The 11,442-nt window shown below is 32.6% G+C and overlaps 1 protein-coding gene and 1 long non-coding RNA gene across 2 annotated transcripts; one reads left to right on the top strand and one right to left on the bottom strand.

Annotated features, from left to right (window-relative positions):
• The first annotated feature begins 587 nt into the window (after positions 1 to 587).
• On the top strand, positions 588 to 5,125 carry LOC112771457 (uncharacterized). Its single transcript, XM_025816218.3, has 7 exons — positions 588 to 1,110; positions 1,389 to 1,616; positions 2,376 to 2,449; positions 2,560 to 2,719; positions 3,473 to 3,592; positions 3,700 to 3,808; positions 4,711 to 5,125. The coding sequence occupies exons 1-7, from the start codon at positions 889 to 891 to the stop codon at positions 4,890 to 4,892; spliced, it is 1,095 nt and encodes a 364-aa protein (XP_025672003.1). The 5' UTR covers positions 588 to 888; the 3' UTR covers positions 4,893 to 5,125.
• LOC140181582 (uncharacterized) lies at positions 3,047 to 5,179 on the bottom strand. Its single transcript, XR_011876453.1, has 2 exons — positions 4,427 to 5,179; positions 3,047 to 3,912 (listed from the first exon to the last, which is right to left on the bottom strand). It is a non-coding gene; the product is annotated as an uncharacterized lncRNA (long non-coding RNA).
• Positions 5,180 to 11,442: the final 6,263 nt, after the last annotated feature.

The following is an 11,442-nucleotide window of genomic DNA, read 5'->3' as shown; positions in this document are numbered from 1 at the left end:
TCGCTTTTCTGTGCGATTTACGGTTCAACCGGTTCGACCGGCCGGTCCAAACTGGTTTTCAGAACCTTGATATATTATTAATATATATAGTAACGTATACATAAAAGAGAGAAAAATGTTTTTACAGCAATATAAAGAGAGTGAAAATTATTATTGATAGTGTGTTATATGCCTTAGACTCTACTTCTATTTATACTCGTACAATTTTTTTTTAATTTAAAAAAAATAGCACCGTCTATATTAAAATTTTATACTATTCAAATAAGGTGAAAAACTCAAGTAAAGTCGACTTCATGTGAAGTTGATACTGAGAGCCATTAAATGATTTGACTGATTTGACTAAATTTTCATCTAACAGCTTTCAAATATCAACTTCACATGAAGTTGACTGCACCTGAGTTTCTACCTTCAAATAAACTTAATTGGAGGAATGGTTTGGCCGTCATCTATATTATAACAAAATTGAGCCTTTTCAAACTTTATAAAAATAAAAAATTGAGCCATCTATATTAAAAAAAAAAAATATCACGTATCATTAAAATTAAATGGGCATCCCTATTAACACTAGATGTTTTTCAATATTTAATGCATGTGTAATAACATGATTATGAAGGATCAGGAGATGAATAACGATCCATCATTAACCGTTTAAACAGCAACAGCTACGTCAGCAAACCAAATCCACCACCCAACCTCCCCTTCTCTCTCTCTCTCTGCTTCTGTGTGATGCTGTGCGGAGCCTAACACGGACACGTTCCCCTCTTCTCTCTCATGCACATGCACACACCACACACACCAAATTTCAATTTCAATTCACTCGTTATAATTCTTCTACAATCCCTAATTTCCCAAAACCCCTCCGTAAACCCCACCAATTGAATCAACAAAATGAGGATCCCGACAAGAATTGCAATCACTCTCACACACTCTGCTAGCGCTGCTTCCAATCATAATCGCAGCTGCTACTCCACTTGCCGCGCCGTTCTTGTTCCCTCATTCGGCGGTCCCGAGGTTCTGCAACTGCACCCCAACGTCCAAGTCCCTCCCTTGAAGCCCAACGAAGTTCTCGTTCGCTCTCGCGCCGTTTCCATCAACCCCTTGGACACTCGCGTCAGTTATACTCACTCACTCACTCTTTCTCTCTCTCTATTTCTTAGAGTAGATGCCAATTTCAGATTCCTTTATTCCTCCATTTCTTCAATCATTCGTTTCTAAATTTGGATTTTACTCCATTCTTGTCTTGTATACTTGCATCTCTAATTTGTGGAGATTCGATTCTTGCATTGACCCTGTTCCGGATTCATTGACTTTAATTTTCCAGCTCGTTTCTTTCTATTGAACAATGTGGATGTTTTGGAAAATGCTGAATCGAGTTTGTTTTGGCTCAGATGCGTTCTGGCTATGGGCGTTCCCTTTTTGAGCCGCTCTTGCCTATCATCTTGGGCCGCGACGTCAGCGGCGAGGTTGCAGCCGTTGGAGCTTCGGTGAGGTCGGTGAGCATCGGACAGGAGGTTTTTGGGGCTTTGCATCCAACTGCTGTGAGGGGTACTTATACTGATTATGCTATTCTACCTGAAGATGAGATTACTCCAAAGCCTAGTTCACTTTCGCATGTGGTAAGTGTCTTTAGCAGGGAATGTTGATTTTAAATGCAAGTTGTGATTTCATGTGCCATTGACAAAAATCAGAAATTAGTCTTGTTGAATGTGATATTTGGAGCTCTCTTGTTTCTGTTTTGGTCCCAAGCTTTATTTGGAAATTTTATTGTTCTTCCTTTTTCCATCAGCTATGTGTGGCCTATTGATTTGATGGATCTTGGGCCTAAATTAATTTGAAACACAATATTTGGTGTAGGGAATTTGATAGTAGAAGTGTGTTTGGAAAGACTGAGTGTAAATAATTTGGTCGCTTATTAAAGAATGAATTTTTGATGTGTAAGTGGCCAAATATGTTTTACTATGTCTATTAGTCAATGTGTACTAAGGTTCGGCAACAGTGATTGGCTTATATTATGATCAAGACTTAATCATAACTGAATTTTGAATATGAAAATGGTATTACACTGAAAAACATAATTATTTTAAGATCTGCAGCTAGAAGGAAACATCTGAAAATGTGCTGGCCTGTCCTATAGATTATGAAACATTTGCATGCTTTATAGGCTCAATTCACATCAAATTTAGTTTCTTTAGGACTTCTTGTAGACTATGTTAATCAGGAAACATATCCAACTTCTTTATCTGTCATGTTGATCTGTTCAAAATGTGAGCCACATATCATCCAAAATTTTCTTATTTCTTGGAAACCTTTTTGTCCTTCCTAACCGAGAGATATAAAAATTGAAAGCATGTTTGCCGATATTTTTTATCTTATAGGAAGCAAGTGCAATACCTTTTGCTGCACTAACGGCTTGGCGTGCTCTAAAAAGTACTGCCAGAATAACTGAAGGGTATGATTTCAATTGGATGAATTTAAGTTTTCATCTTATACCCTCTAAATTCATCTTGCTGAAACCTCTTTTTTTTTTACTCACTAATATCCTTTAGTTTACCTCAACAGACAAAGGATATTAGTAGTGGGAGGTGGAGGAGCAGTAGGTTTTGCTGCAATTCAGATTGCAGTAGCTACTGGTTGTCATGTTGCAACCACTTGTGGAGGTCAAAGCATTGAGCGACTATCAGCAGCTGGTGCTGAGCAGGCTGTTGACTATATTACTGAGGTGGTTATGAATCTTTTTTGGATCATATTACTTGCCATGTTCAGATATTTCAATTATGACAGAAAATGTTACTCAAATTCTTTGTTCTGATTTCTGGAAGAAAATTTCATGAATTGGAAGTAAATTAAACTTGCCATACTGATTTACAGGAAAAATAAGGCAACAGTAAGAAAGGTAAAAACAATTGATATTGAGAGGCGATACCTATCAAATGTGGCAAAAGAATGATTATGTTGTGTGTATGCACTGTGAATATCAACTATTTATTCTTATAATGTGAAATTATGATAAGTGGGATAGTGAGGACCTGAGAGAGATGGTGGTTCATCATTGAAATCAGCTAATTTATTTTAGTGCAATTGTTTAACTGCACTTTTAATGTAGCAACAATTATTTCTAAGCCCTTATCCTGATGTAATACATCAAGTAAATGGAACAAAATCCTGAATCCCATAAGTATTTTGATACTGTTAGTCCATAAGGGAAACTTGCTGGATGAATAAAACTTAGTAAGACGTGATTAACATAAACCCCAAACCCAAATACAACCCATACATACATGTAAAATAGGTGGACTATGTTATATAAGTAGCAGGTTAGTAAAGCTAATAACTATATAATATGATCATCCAGCAAGTTATGAAAATACAATCAACCCCAAATCAGATAATTTGATCTTTGAATGTATGCTTTCTTGATGCCAAACATCTTGTTTAAGACCTGGTTTGTCTTGAATCTCATCTTGAGTGACAGGATGTGGAAGTAGCTATAAAGGGGAAGTTCGATGCTGTTTTGGACACGATTGGTGTGCCAGAGACAGAAAGGATGGGCATTAATTTTCTGAAGCAAGGTGGGCACTACATGACACTTCAGGTAGGTGATTAAAGTTAATGATAAATGGTCACTCAAGAATAATCTTCTAGATTTTTTCCCTTTGAAAGCAATAGCTGTGCTTCAACCTTTCTTTTCTTTCCTTGAAGGGTGAGGCAGCATCTTTGGCTGATCGGTTTGGACTGGCAATCGGGCTTCCTGCAGCTAAAGTTGCCGAGTTACAAAAACAGATTCGATACCGATACTCTCATGGAATAGGTAAAAAAATGCCCGTGGTGCATTTCCTTCTTTTGCTTTAACATCATGTATGCCACTTTTTTGCTATGCAATTTCTGTTTTCCCTTTAACAGTGTTAGATTGTCCTGAGAAATAGAGGAAAAGTGGAATCATGTATGTTGCTAAGTGTTCTTAGGTCAAGGTGGCTTGAGAACTTAAATAACATTAACAGATAATAGAGGGGAAATTTAAGCAGGGACAGGGGCCCATTATACTCGCCTCACCATTGGATAACTCACAAGTAGGGTTAAATGTGAGTGCTGCCCGAGCTTAGCTTGTTGGAACTAAATTTAGTTTTATGGCTTCCTTTACAAACAATCCTTAAGGCTCAATCTCAACTGATTAAAAGTTTACGAGCTTCTCTACTTAGACATAAATTGAGCCTCTTGTCTGTAAGGAAACAATCTATGATATAATTTACATATCAATACTATGAACGTACACTATCTTACTAAAGTTACATAATAACGAAAGAATATTAGAGTTTAGTACAATTATAGAAACCAACACACACTTATTGAAAAATGGCTCAAGAGCTACTAACTCAAATATGATCAAGCTTAAACATGGCTGATTTTTCATTTAATAAATGAGCCTTACCCAAGAATCACTCTTCCGGAGGAGGTGCTCTCCCTACTAGGATGTTTGGTTTATCTAATTCTGGCAGTACATTTGGACTTCCCAGCTCTGCCGTTAATAGTTTAGTATTCATGCTGATATCCACTGATATGATATAATTAACTCTATTGATTCCGCTGGATGTTCATAGTTAGGGTTAGGGTTTATTTCGATGCTGTTTTTTAACCAATATTTACAAATGCTGCGAAGTATGAAGTTTATGTTTAATATGTATAGTTAATACCTCCCCTTTTTTTATGATGCAGATTACTCATGGACATACATGAGGGCTGACATAGAAGGTCTAATTGAGATTCGAAAGCTATGTGAAGCTGGAAAGTTGAAGATACCTGTTGATAAAACATATCCCATAACACAAGTAAGGGAGGCTCATGAGGCCAAAGACAAGAAGTTGATTCCAGGTAAAGTGGTGCTGGAACTTGATTAACATTCTCAACCTCATCGGGAGTTTACTTAAACCAGATTTTTTCCTTCAATAGATTGTTCAACATAATTGAGAATTGGATAGTGCTCTGCTCTCTCCATCCCTTCCCCCCCCAACACCCAAAAAAAATCTCTTTTTTTCTTTGTTTCCCCTGTATGTAAGGGGAACCTTTTTATTTGTTTGTAAATTTTGATTCATAATATCCAATAATAAAAATCTGTAAATTGGCTTGAGAATTTTGTGTGATGCTGAGGTTTACAACTGTTCACTTTTTTAGTTATGTTCACCAGTGAAAAGTGCTGGCATGATATATAACAGCACTAGAAGTTTGATGTGTCAATTGCGCTCCCCCTTCAATACCAAACCCATGTTCTTTTGAATTGTGACATTGAAAGAGAACATTGCTCAATTATTAGCAGAAAAATTGCAAATTGTATCAAGATTTGGTGCTGGAGGGTAGAGACTTACGCATCTTTTGTTATGAACATTGTTAGGCAGCATTTGTCCTTTCGCTTTATTTTACCTTCTATGAACAAGCTATGTTCCCTTCTTTTCTTGATCAAGTGTGGCACTCGTGTGGTCGTGATCCATATACGTTAACAAAGAAGTGTCTAGATTAAAGGTTGTAATGCTATTATTCGAAATGCAGATGTTCAATAATATATAGTCTTGTGGGGGCATAATCTAACATGGGTTGTAGAGTGTGACACACTTTGACAAGGCACAGCGATGGTCACCAAAACCAGCTGGGAGAGAATGGACCACATAGTTAATGGGATACGTAAACGTAGTTATGTACGTAGAATGCAAATTAGGTTGTCCCTTTTTATTCTCTAATTATTATTATACTACACACTAATCAGCTTAATAATTATTGACGTCTTTTTTAAGCTATAAAGAAAGGTACCTCAAAAAACCTCATTGGCCCACCCTTTTGGTGTTGGCTTTATCCCAAAACAGGGCTCATGCAGAGAAGCCCAAGAAATTAGATACAAACCTATCTCAAATTGTTATGTAGCATTGTCTAGTGGTTATGATGTATACCTTACAACAAGTGCATCTAGGTTCGAGACTTGGTAGTAGATGAAACCTTAAGTATTGTGTACGAGTGTAGTGTGGGTAACTTTGTAATACTTAGGATTGGGACTGTCCAATCCATTTGAACAAAAAATAATTGTTCAGTAGCATTAAGACAATCTGCTTTTCCTTCATTTGATTGATGTACGTGGCTTCCATAATGCCCTTTTAAGTTGCTGTTTTGTCTAGTTGTGGTGTTAATATTTGGTCAAACGCCTTCTTTTTAAGTAACTTTGACCCACTTAGTTGTTTTCGTTATCATTCAACTTTGGAGTTAGGATCATAAAGTGTGTGTGCAACTCTCTTTATATGAGTGATCTTTTTGTAGCAGGACTGCAGGACGGCAGGACCACACTACTACCCTCTAATCCATCCATATTAAATGCTTTCTTTTGTTGCATGTGGTGCGAATTGAAACGGTTAAGGAGGAGTATTTAATATTTTAATTTAACAATTCTATTAATTATTTATAATTATAATTTGGGCGTATAATAGCTTAATATAGATGTATTATTTGACTGGTGAGTGGTGACATACATAGTAGCTAGAATCTCGATTTAACTCTTAAAATCTTCCGATATTACGATTTTAAATGAGTTAATCGATTTTATGAAATTTATACTAGGTCTGACGATTTTACGATTTAAATCTTGTTAAGATTTTACGTTTTACGTACCTAATTTATTTTTTCGATTTCACGTAAAATCTCGATTTTCTCTACCTTGGTGACATAAATAAACTAGGTATGCAATTATACATACCGCAGCTGATTTCTTGCAAAGGCAATCCTGTTTTTATGCCACGCGCCACATGTGCGCGGATTTCTATCATATGCGTGGGGAGCACAGTACTATGCAAAAGGGATCCATTAAGCATTGTTAGAATCTACTTCCACTCTCCTTTTGGTGCGCGTGCATGCCTTTCTTCTCATTCATGCCGTTACTACTATAATTTCTTTTCTCTCTCCATCTTCTATTTCTTGTCCTTCGCAATGCCGTTATATCAGTTATACACCCCCTTTTTCTCCTTTCCTCTTTGAATGTTAGGTCCATACCATATTACCATATAACATAAAAAAGAAGTCATTCCAATTAAAATATCAACGAGTTTAATAAACTTACGAGTAAACAACTTTTTTGGCACAGCTCATGAAACGATTTTGATGAAAGAAAGATGATGGTATAAAGCACTATGATGATGATTATTCATTATTGTGATTGGGATTTGGAAGAAATGGAACTATGGAAGAGGGTTCCATAAGTGCGGTCACGTGCCATGCATATTCCTTCCTCATTGTTTTGTTCGCCACCTTCGGCCTTCGCCTTCCTATGATGATAATCGATCCTATATCTTATCCTATGCCCGTATCACGTGCATCACATCTTCTCAAACTAACCTCTCATTTTTCCACTTTATTTCCTAACGGCCACTCTATCTTTTTTTTTGGCAAGCGAAATTTATTTAAGGAATAAACTATCAAAATAGTATTTAAAAATTTACATAGTTAATAAAACAAATTCTAAAAGATATTAATAGTAAATAAATTCCTGAGAGATATAAAATACGACAAAAAATACTAAATATTAAATATATATTATAAAAAACAATCTTAAAGATCAAATTTTAAAGTAAATTTTTACAATCATTATTAAAAAAATAAGATATTTTTATTCTTAAAATTTGTTAATTTTTGTCAATTGAATTTCTTAAAAAATTATTATGAATAACCATATTTTTTTGAAAAATAAAAAAATTAGAGATTAAATTTTGTTCCTTTTTTTTGTATTTTCTAAATATTTATTCAAATGTTATCACAAAAAATATGAAAATTTGTTAAATATAAAAATTTTTGTTACTTACAAAAAATATAATATTTATTGGTTCTTTTTGTCATATTTTCAAATCATTCAAAGACTGTTTTGTTGATAATATTTTTTACAGACCTTTTAGATAACGGATGAATCTTTTGAGTACCGAATTGGTAGTTAACCTTTATTTAAATTAGTATACCATATTGCAACAAAAATAATTTTCATGGAATATCTAAAAATTAATTTAGTTATGGTCAAATTTATTGGCTCATTTTTTTAATATAAAAAAAGTGAGGTTTTTTTTGTTAAAATGGGTTAATCAAGTGTAATTGCAGGTGTATGGAGGTGGCAGACATATAGACCCAACATGCAGGTAGCGTGTTGGCCTAGAATGCAAGAATCAGAGTTTTAACACGCGAGAAGCGGGCATCAACACAAAGAATGTGTGTTGCGCATGGAGAATGGTTGTTAATGCAACACGTGATCTGTTTGTTGAATGATCATTCTCTTACCCGAAAATTTTACCTATAAATACGAAGCTTGTAATCATTTTAACTCATTGTGAGAAAAGAACTGTTTTAGTGTGGTGGTGGTGTGATGAAGGGTAGTATAAATATGTTGGTGTATTATAAACGATAAAATTATACAAAATATACATGAGGGTGTAAGCTTTGCGTATGAGAATTCGTTTTTTTTATTTCATGCACTATAACGTTTGCAGAGTTATATTATGGTCTTTGTCAAAGCATAGAAAGTGATATCTTAAAGAGGATGAGCAATATTCTGTACAATAATTCCATTATCGTATTTAAGGGCCTAATATAGTTTGACATTATGCCCATCATTGACGAAGTAAGTATGAACAGATATTTTATATTTATCAGCAAACTCAAGTGCAAGTGCCGAAGATTGAGTTGTATATTGAATTTGAACATATAGCTGTTTCTGGGGTTCAACATGACTCATAGATGGAAGATGACAGAGTTGAAGAATATGAAGAAATGAACAGTAATAGTGAAGAGGACTTCGAAACTAACTACGAAGCCAAAGACGAGAACGAAAATGGTGACAAGGCTGGTGATGAGACAGCCATGCAAAATGTAGTGGTTCGCCACACAGGCAATCAACATTTTAATGTTCCATCTTTTATGCGTAATTTGGATTTTGACATCATGCATGCACTGAAATTTTTTAAATATGCGATTGAATGATATGTTTCTTTAATTAATTTATATTTTGGATTGATTGATGAGTGACCATTTGTTTTTTTTTTTTTCTGTAGGTGTTGATGTTCTTAAGGATGGTGAGTTCTGTAGGTGTTGTTGTTCCTTAATTTATTTGCAAACATAGCCTTATGTAATGTTTTGAGTTAGTAAATATAGCGGATTTTCTGTCAAAAATTGCCATGTACTCATTGACCAAGAAGTAATTATTACTATCTATCTTTTCAGTAATGACGTCCCCATATCATTCGGAAGCCCATAAATTATGCCACATCTTCTAGTATTACTTTGTACTCACCTACTAGAAAGTAGAAAGTGTGAGTCTCAAACTTCCACCTTTTGACTAGAAAACTAAGTAATGAAGCATGTTCTCTTATCTTCCTAACCCTTGAGACGTGGTAGAACCTAATTGATCATAATAAATTAGATGCGATCTCATTAAATATCTCAGGTGGATCAAATTTTTGGAGCAAAATGTTTTTATTCGCCTCGTACAAACAACATAACAAACATTAAACATAGATGATCTTGCCTATGAAATAGATCGGCTTCAACTATCCGGTGATGGCCGAGCTATTACCTCGGAGGGTGAACGTCTGACACTTGAGTCCGAGCTTTTCTTTTTACTACGGCGTGAGTGTACGAGCAATGAAGAGGGGGGTGTACCTGCAAAGGCACTCCAAAGCTTAAGTCAGTATATCATCCTATTTGAACTTCATCCAGAAGAAATGCTTTACCTTGCTATATATGATGAATTCTTCGTCCGTTACATTCTCGGCATTAATTGTCGGATTCTAAAATGACTGATATTATAACCGATTTAATTATGCCGTTTGAATGTCGGTTATGATAGGAGTATTAATCTGACCGAGTTATGGCTCATGAAAGGCCGAGCTTATAACGGACGACAGTTATAATTCTTAGCGAGAAAGGCTATAATACCGAGTTATAGCTTGTATTAAAGGCGGCCATATCAATAGATATTATAATATTTATAAACTAACAAAATATATTATATTACAATTATTTAAGTTTTAATATTATAATACTATAATTAACATTATTTTAAAAAAATAAAATTTGAAATTATTTTTAATTATTTGTAGAATATATAATTGTTAAAATAATTTATTAATTATAATATTTACAAATTAAAATAATATTATTAACACTACAATTATTTAAGTTATAATAATATAATATATAATTAAAATTCCAAAATTATCTTTGATTATTTGCTAAAAATAATTAATTTTAAGTTATAATATTTACAAAGTTATAATAATATAATGTATAATAATATAATATTATAATTAAAATTATCTTAAAAAACTAAAATTCCGAAATATTTTTAATTAATTGCAGAAAATAATTAATTATTAAAATATTCTAATTATTTATTAATTATAGTATATACAAATTATAATAATATAATAAATATTATACTTAAAATTATTTTAAAAAAATAAAATTATGTAATTATTTTTAATTATTGTAGAATATATAATTATTAAAATTTTATAATGATTTCTTAATAATAATATTTACAAAAATTAAAATAATAATATTAACAATACAATTATTTAAATTATAATAATATAATATTAGATTAAAATGTTTATCTTAAAAAATAAAATTCCAAAATTATTTTTTATTATTTGTAGAAAATAATTAATTATTAAAATATTATAACTAATGCTTAATTGCAATTTGTATACGTTAATTATAATATAATTAACATTACAATTATTTATGTAATAATAATATAATATTATTTTTTAAATTATTTAAATAAAATAAATTCACAATATATCTTTATATTATTTACAGAATAATTAATTATCAAAATATATAACTTTAAATATACACTAGCTATATATATAACTCATGACTAGTTAAAATTAATAAAATAATTGGTAATACAAAAAATAATATTAATGAACTATATAAAATAAAAATAATAATAAACTTATATAATTGAGGGATTTTTTAAATAAATAAAATAAATCTTTTAATTACGAAAATATAAAATTTATAGATTTTTTATCGATTTAAATTCTATGTCTTATGTCGTTTACCGTTTAAACGAAATAAGAATGTGCGTATCTCGTTTACAGTATAAACCAGTTACGCACATTTTTATTTCATTTACACTGTAAACGAAATAAGTGATAAGCACGTCTATATATAGAATTCATTTTTACTGCCGTTTGACTTCTATTTTCATCTATTTCTTGTACTTTTCTTCCACTTCTAGCTTTTTCTAATTATATTATCAAGGTACTCGGAGATTATGGCACGTGCAGATGCATGGGATGAGGGCATCAACTGTTTGAACGTGACATATCGCTGGAGCAATCAACTTTCAGGTTAATATTATTATTTTTAAGTTTAAGTTAAATAAGCATATATTTATAGTCATTGTGAGGGTACTTTCATAGA

Source organism: Arachis hypogaea, chromosome 18 (assembly GCF_003086295.3).
Source record: "Arachis hypogaea cultivar Tifrunner chromosome 18, arahy.Tifrunner.gnm2.J5K5, whole genome shotgun sequence".
NCBI lineage: Eukaryota > Viridiplantae > Streptophyta > Magnoliopsida > Fabales > Fabaceae > Arachis > Arachis hypogaea.
The sequence above is the reverse complement of the archived record's forward strand: the minus strand, read 5'-3'. Positions and strand labels throughout refer to the sequence as shown.

Excerpts from the sequence above, each read along its gene's own strand:
- LOC112771457 (XM_025816218.3), top strand. The coding sequence starts at position 889 with ATGAGGATCCCGACAAGAATTGCAATCACTCTCACACACTCTGCTAGC. Across the intron at positions 1,617-2,375 it reads CTAGTTCACTTTCGCATGTG|GAAGCAAGTGCAATACCTTT; the intron begins GTAAGTGTCTTT and ends TTTATCTTATAG. Across the intron at positions 3,593-3,699 it reads GGCACTACATGACACTTCAG|GGTGAGGCAGCATCTTTGGC; the intron begins GTAGGTGATTAA and ends CTTTCCTTGAAG.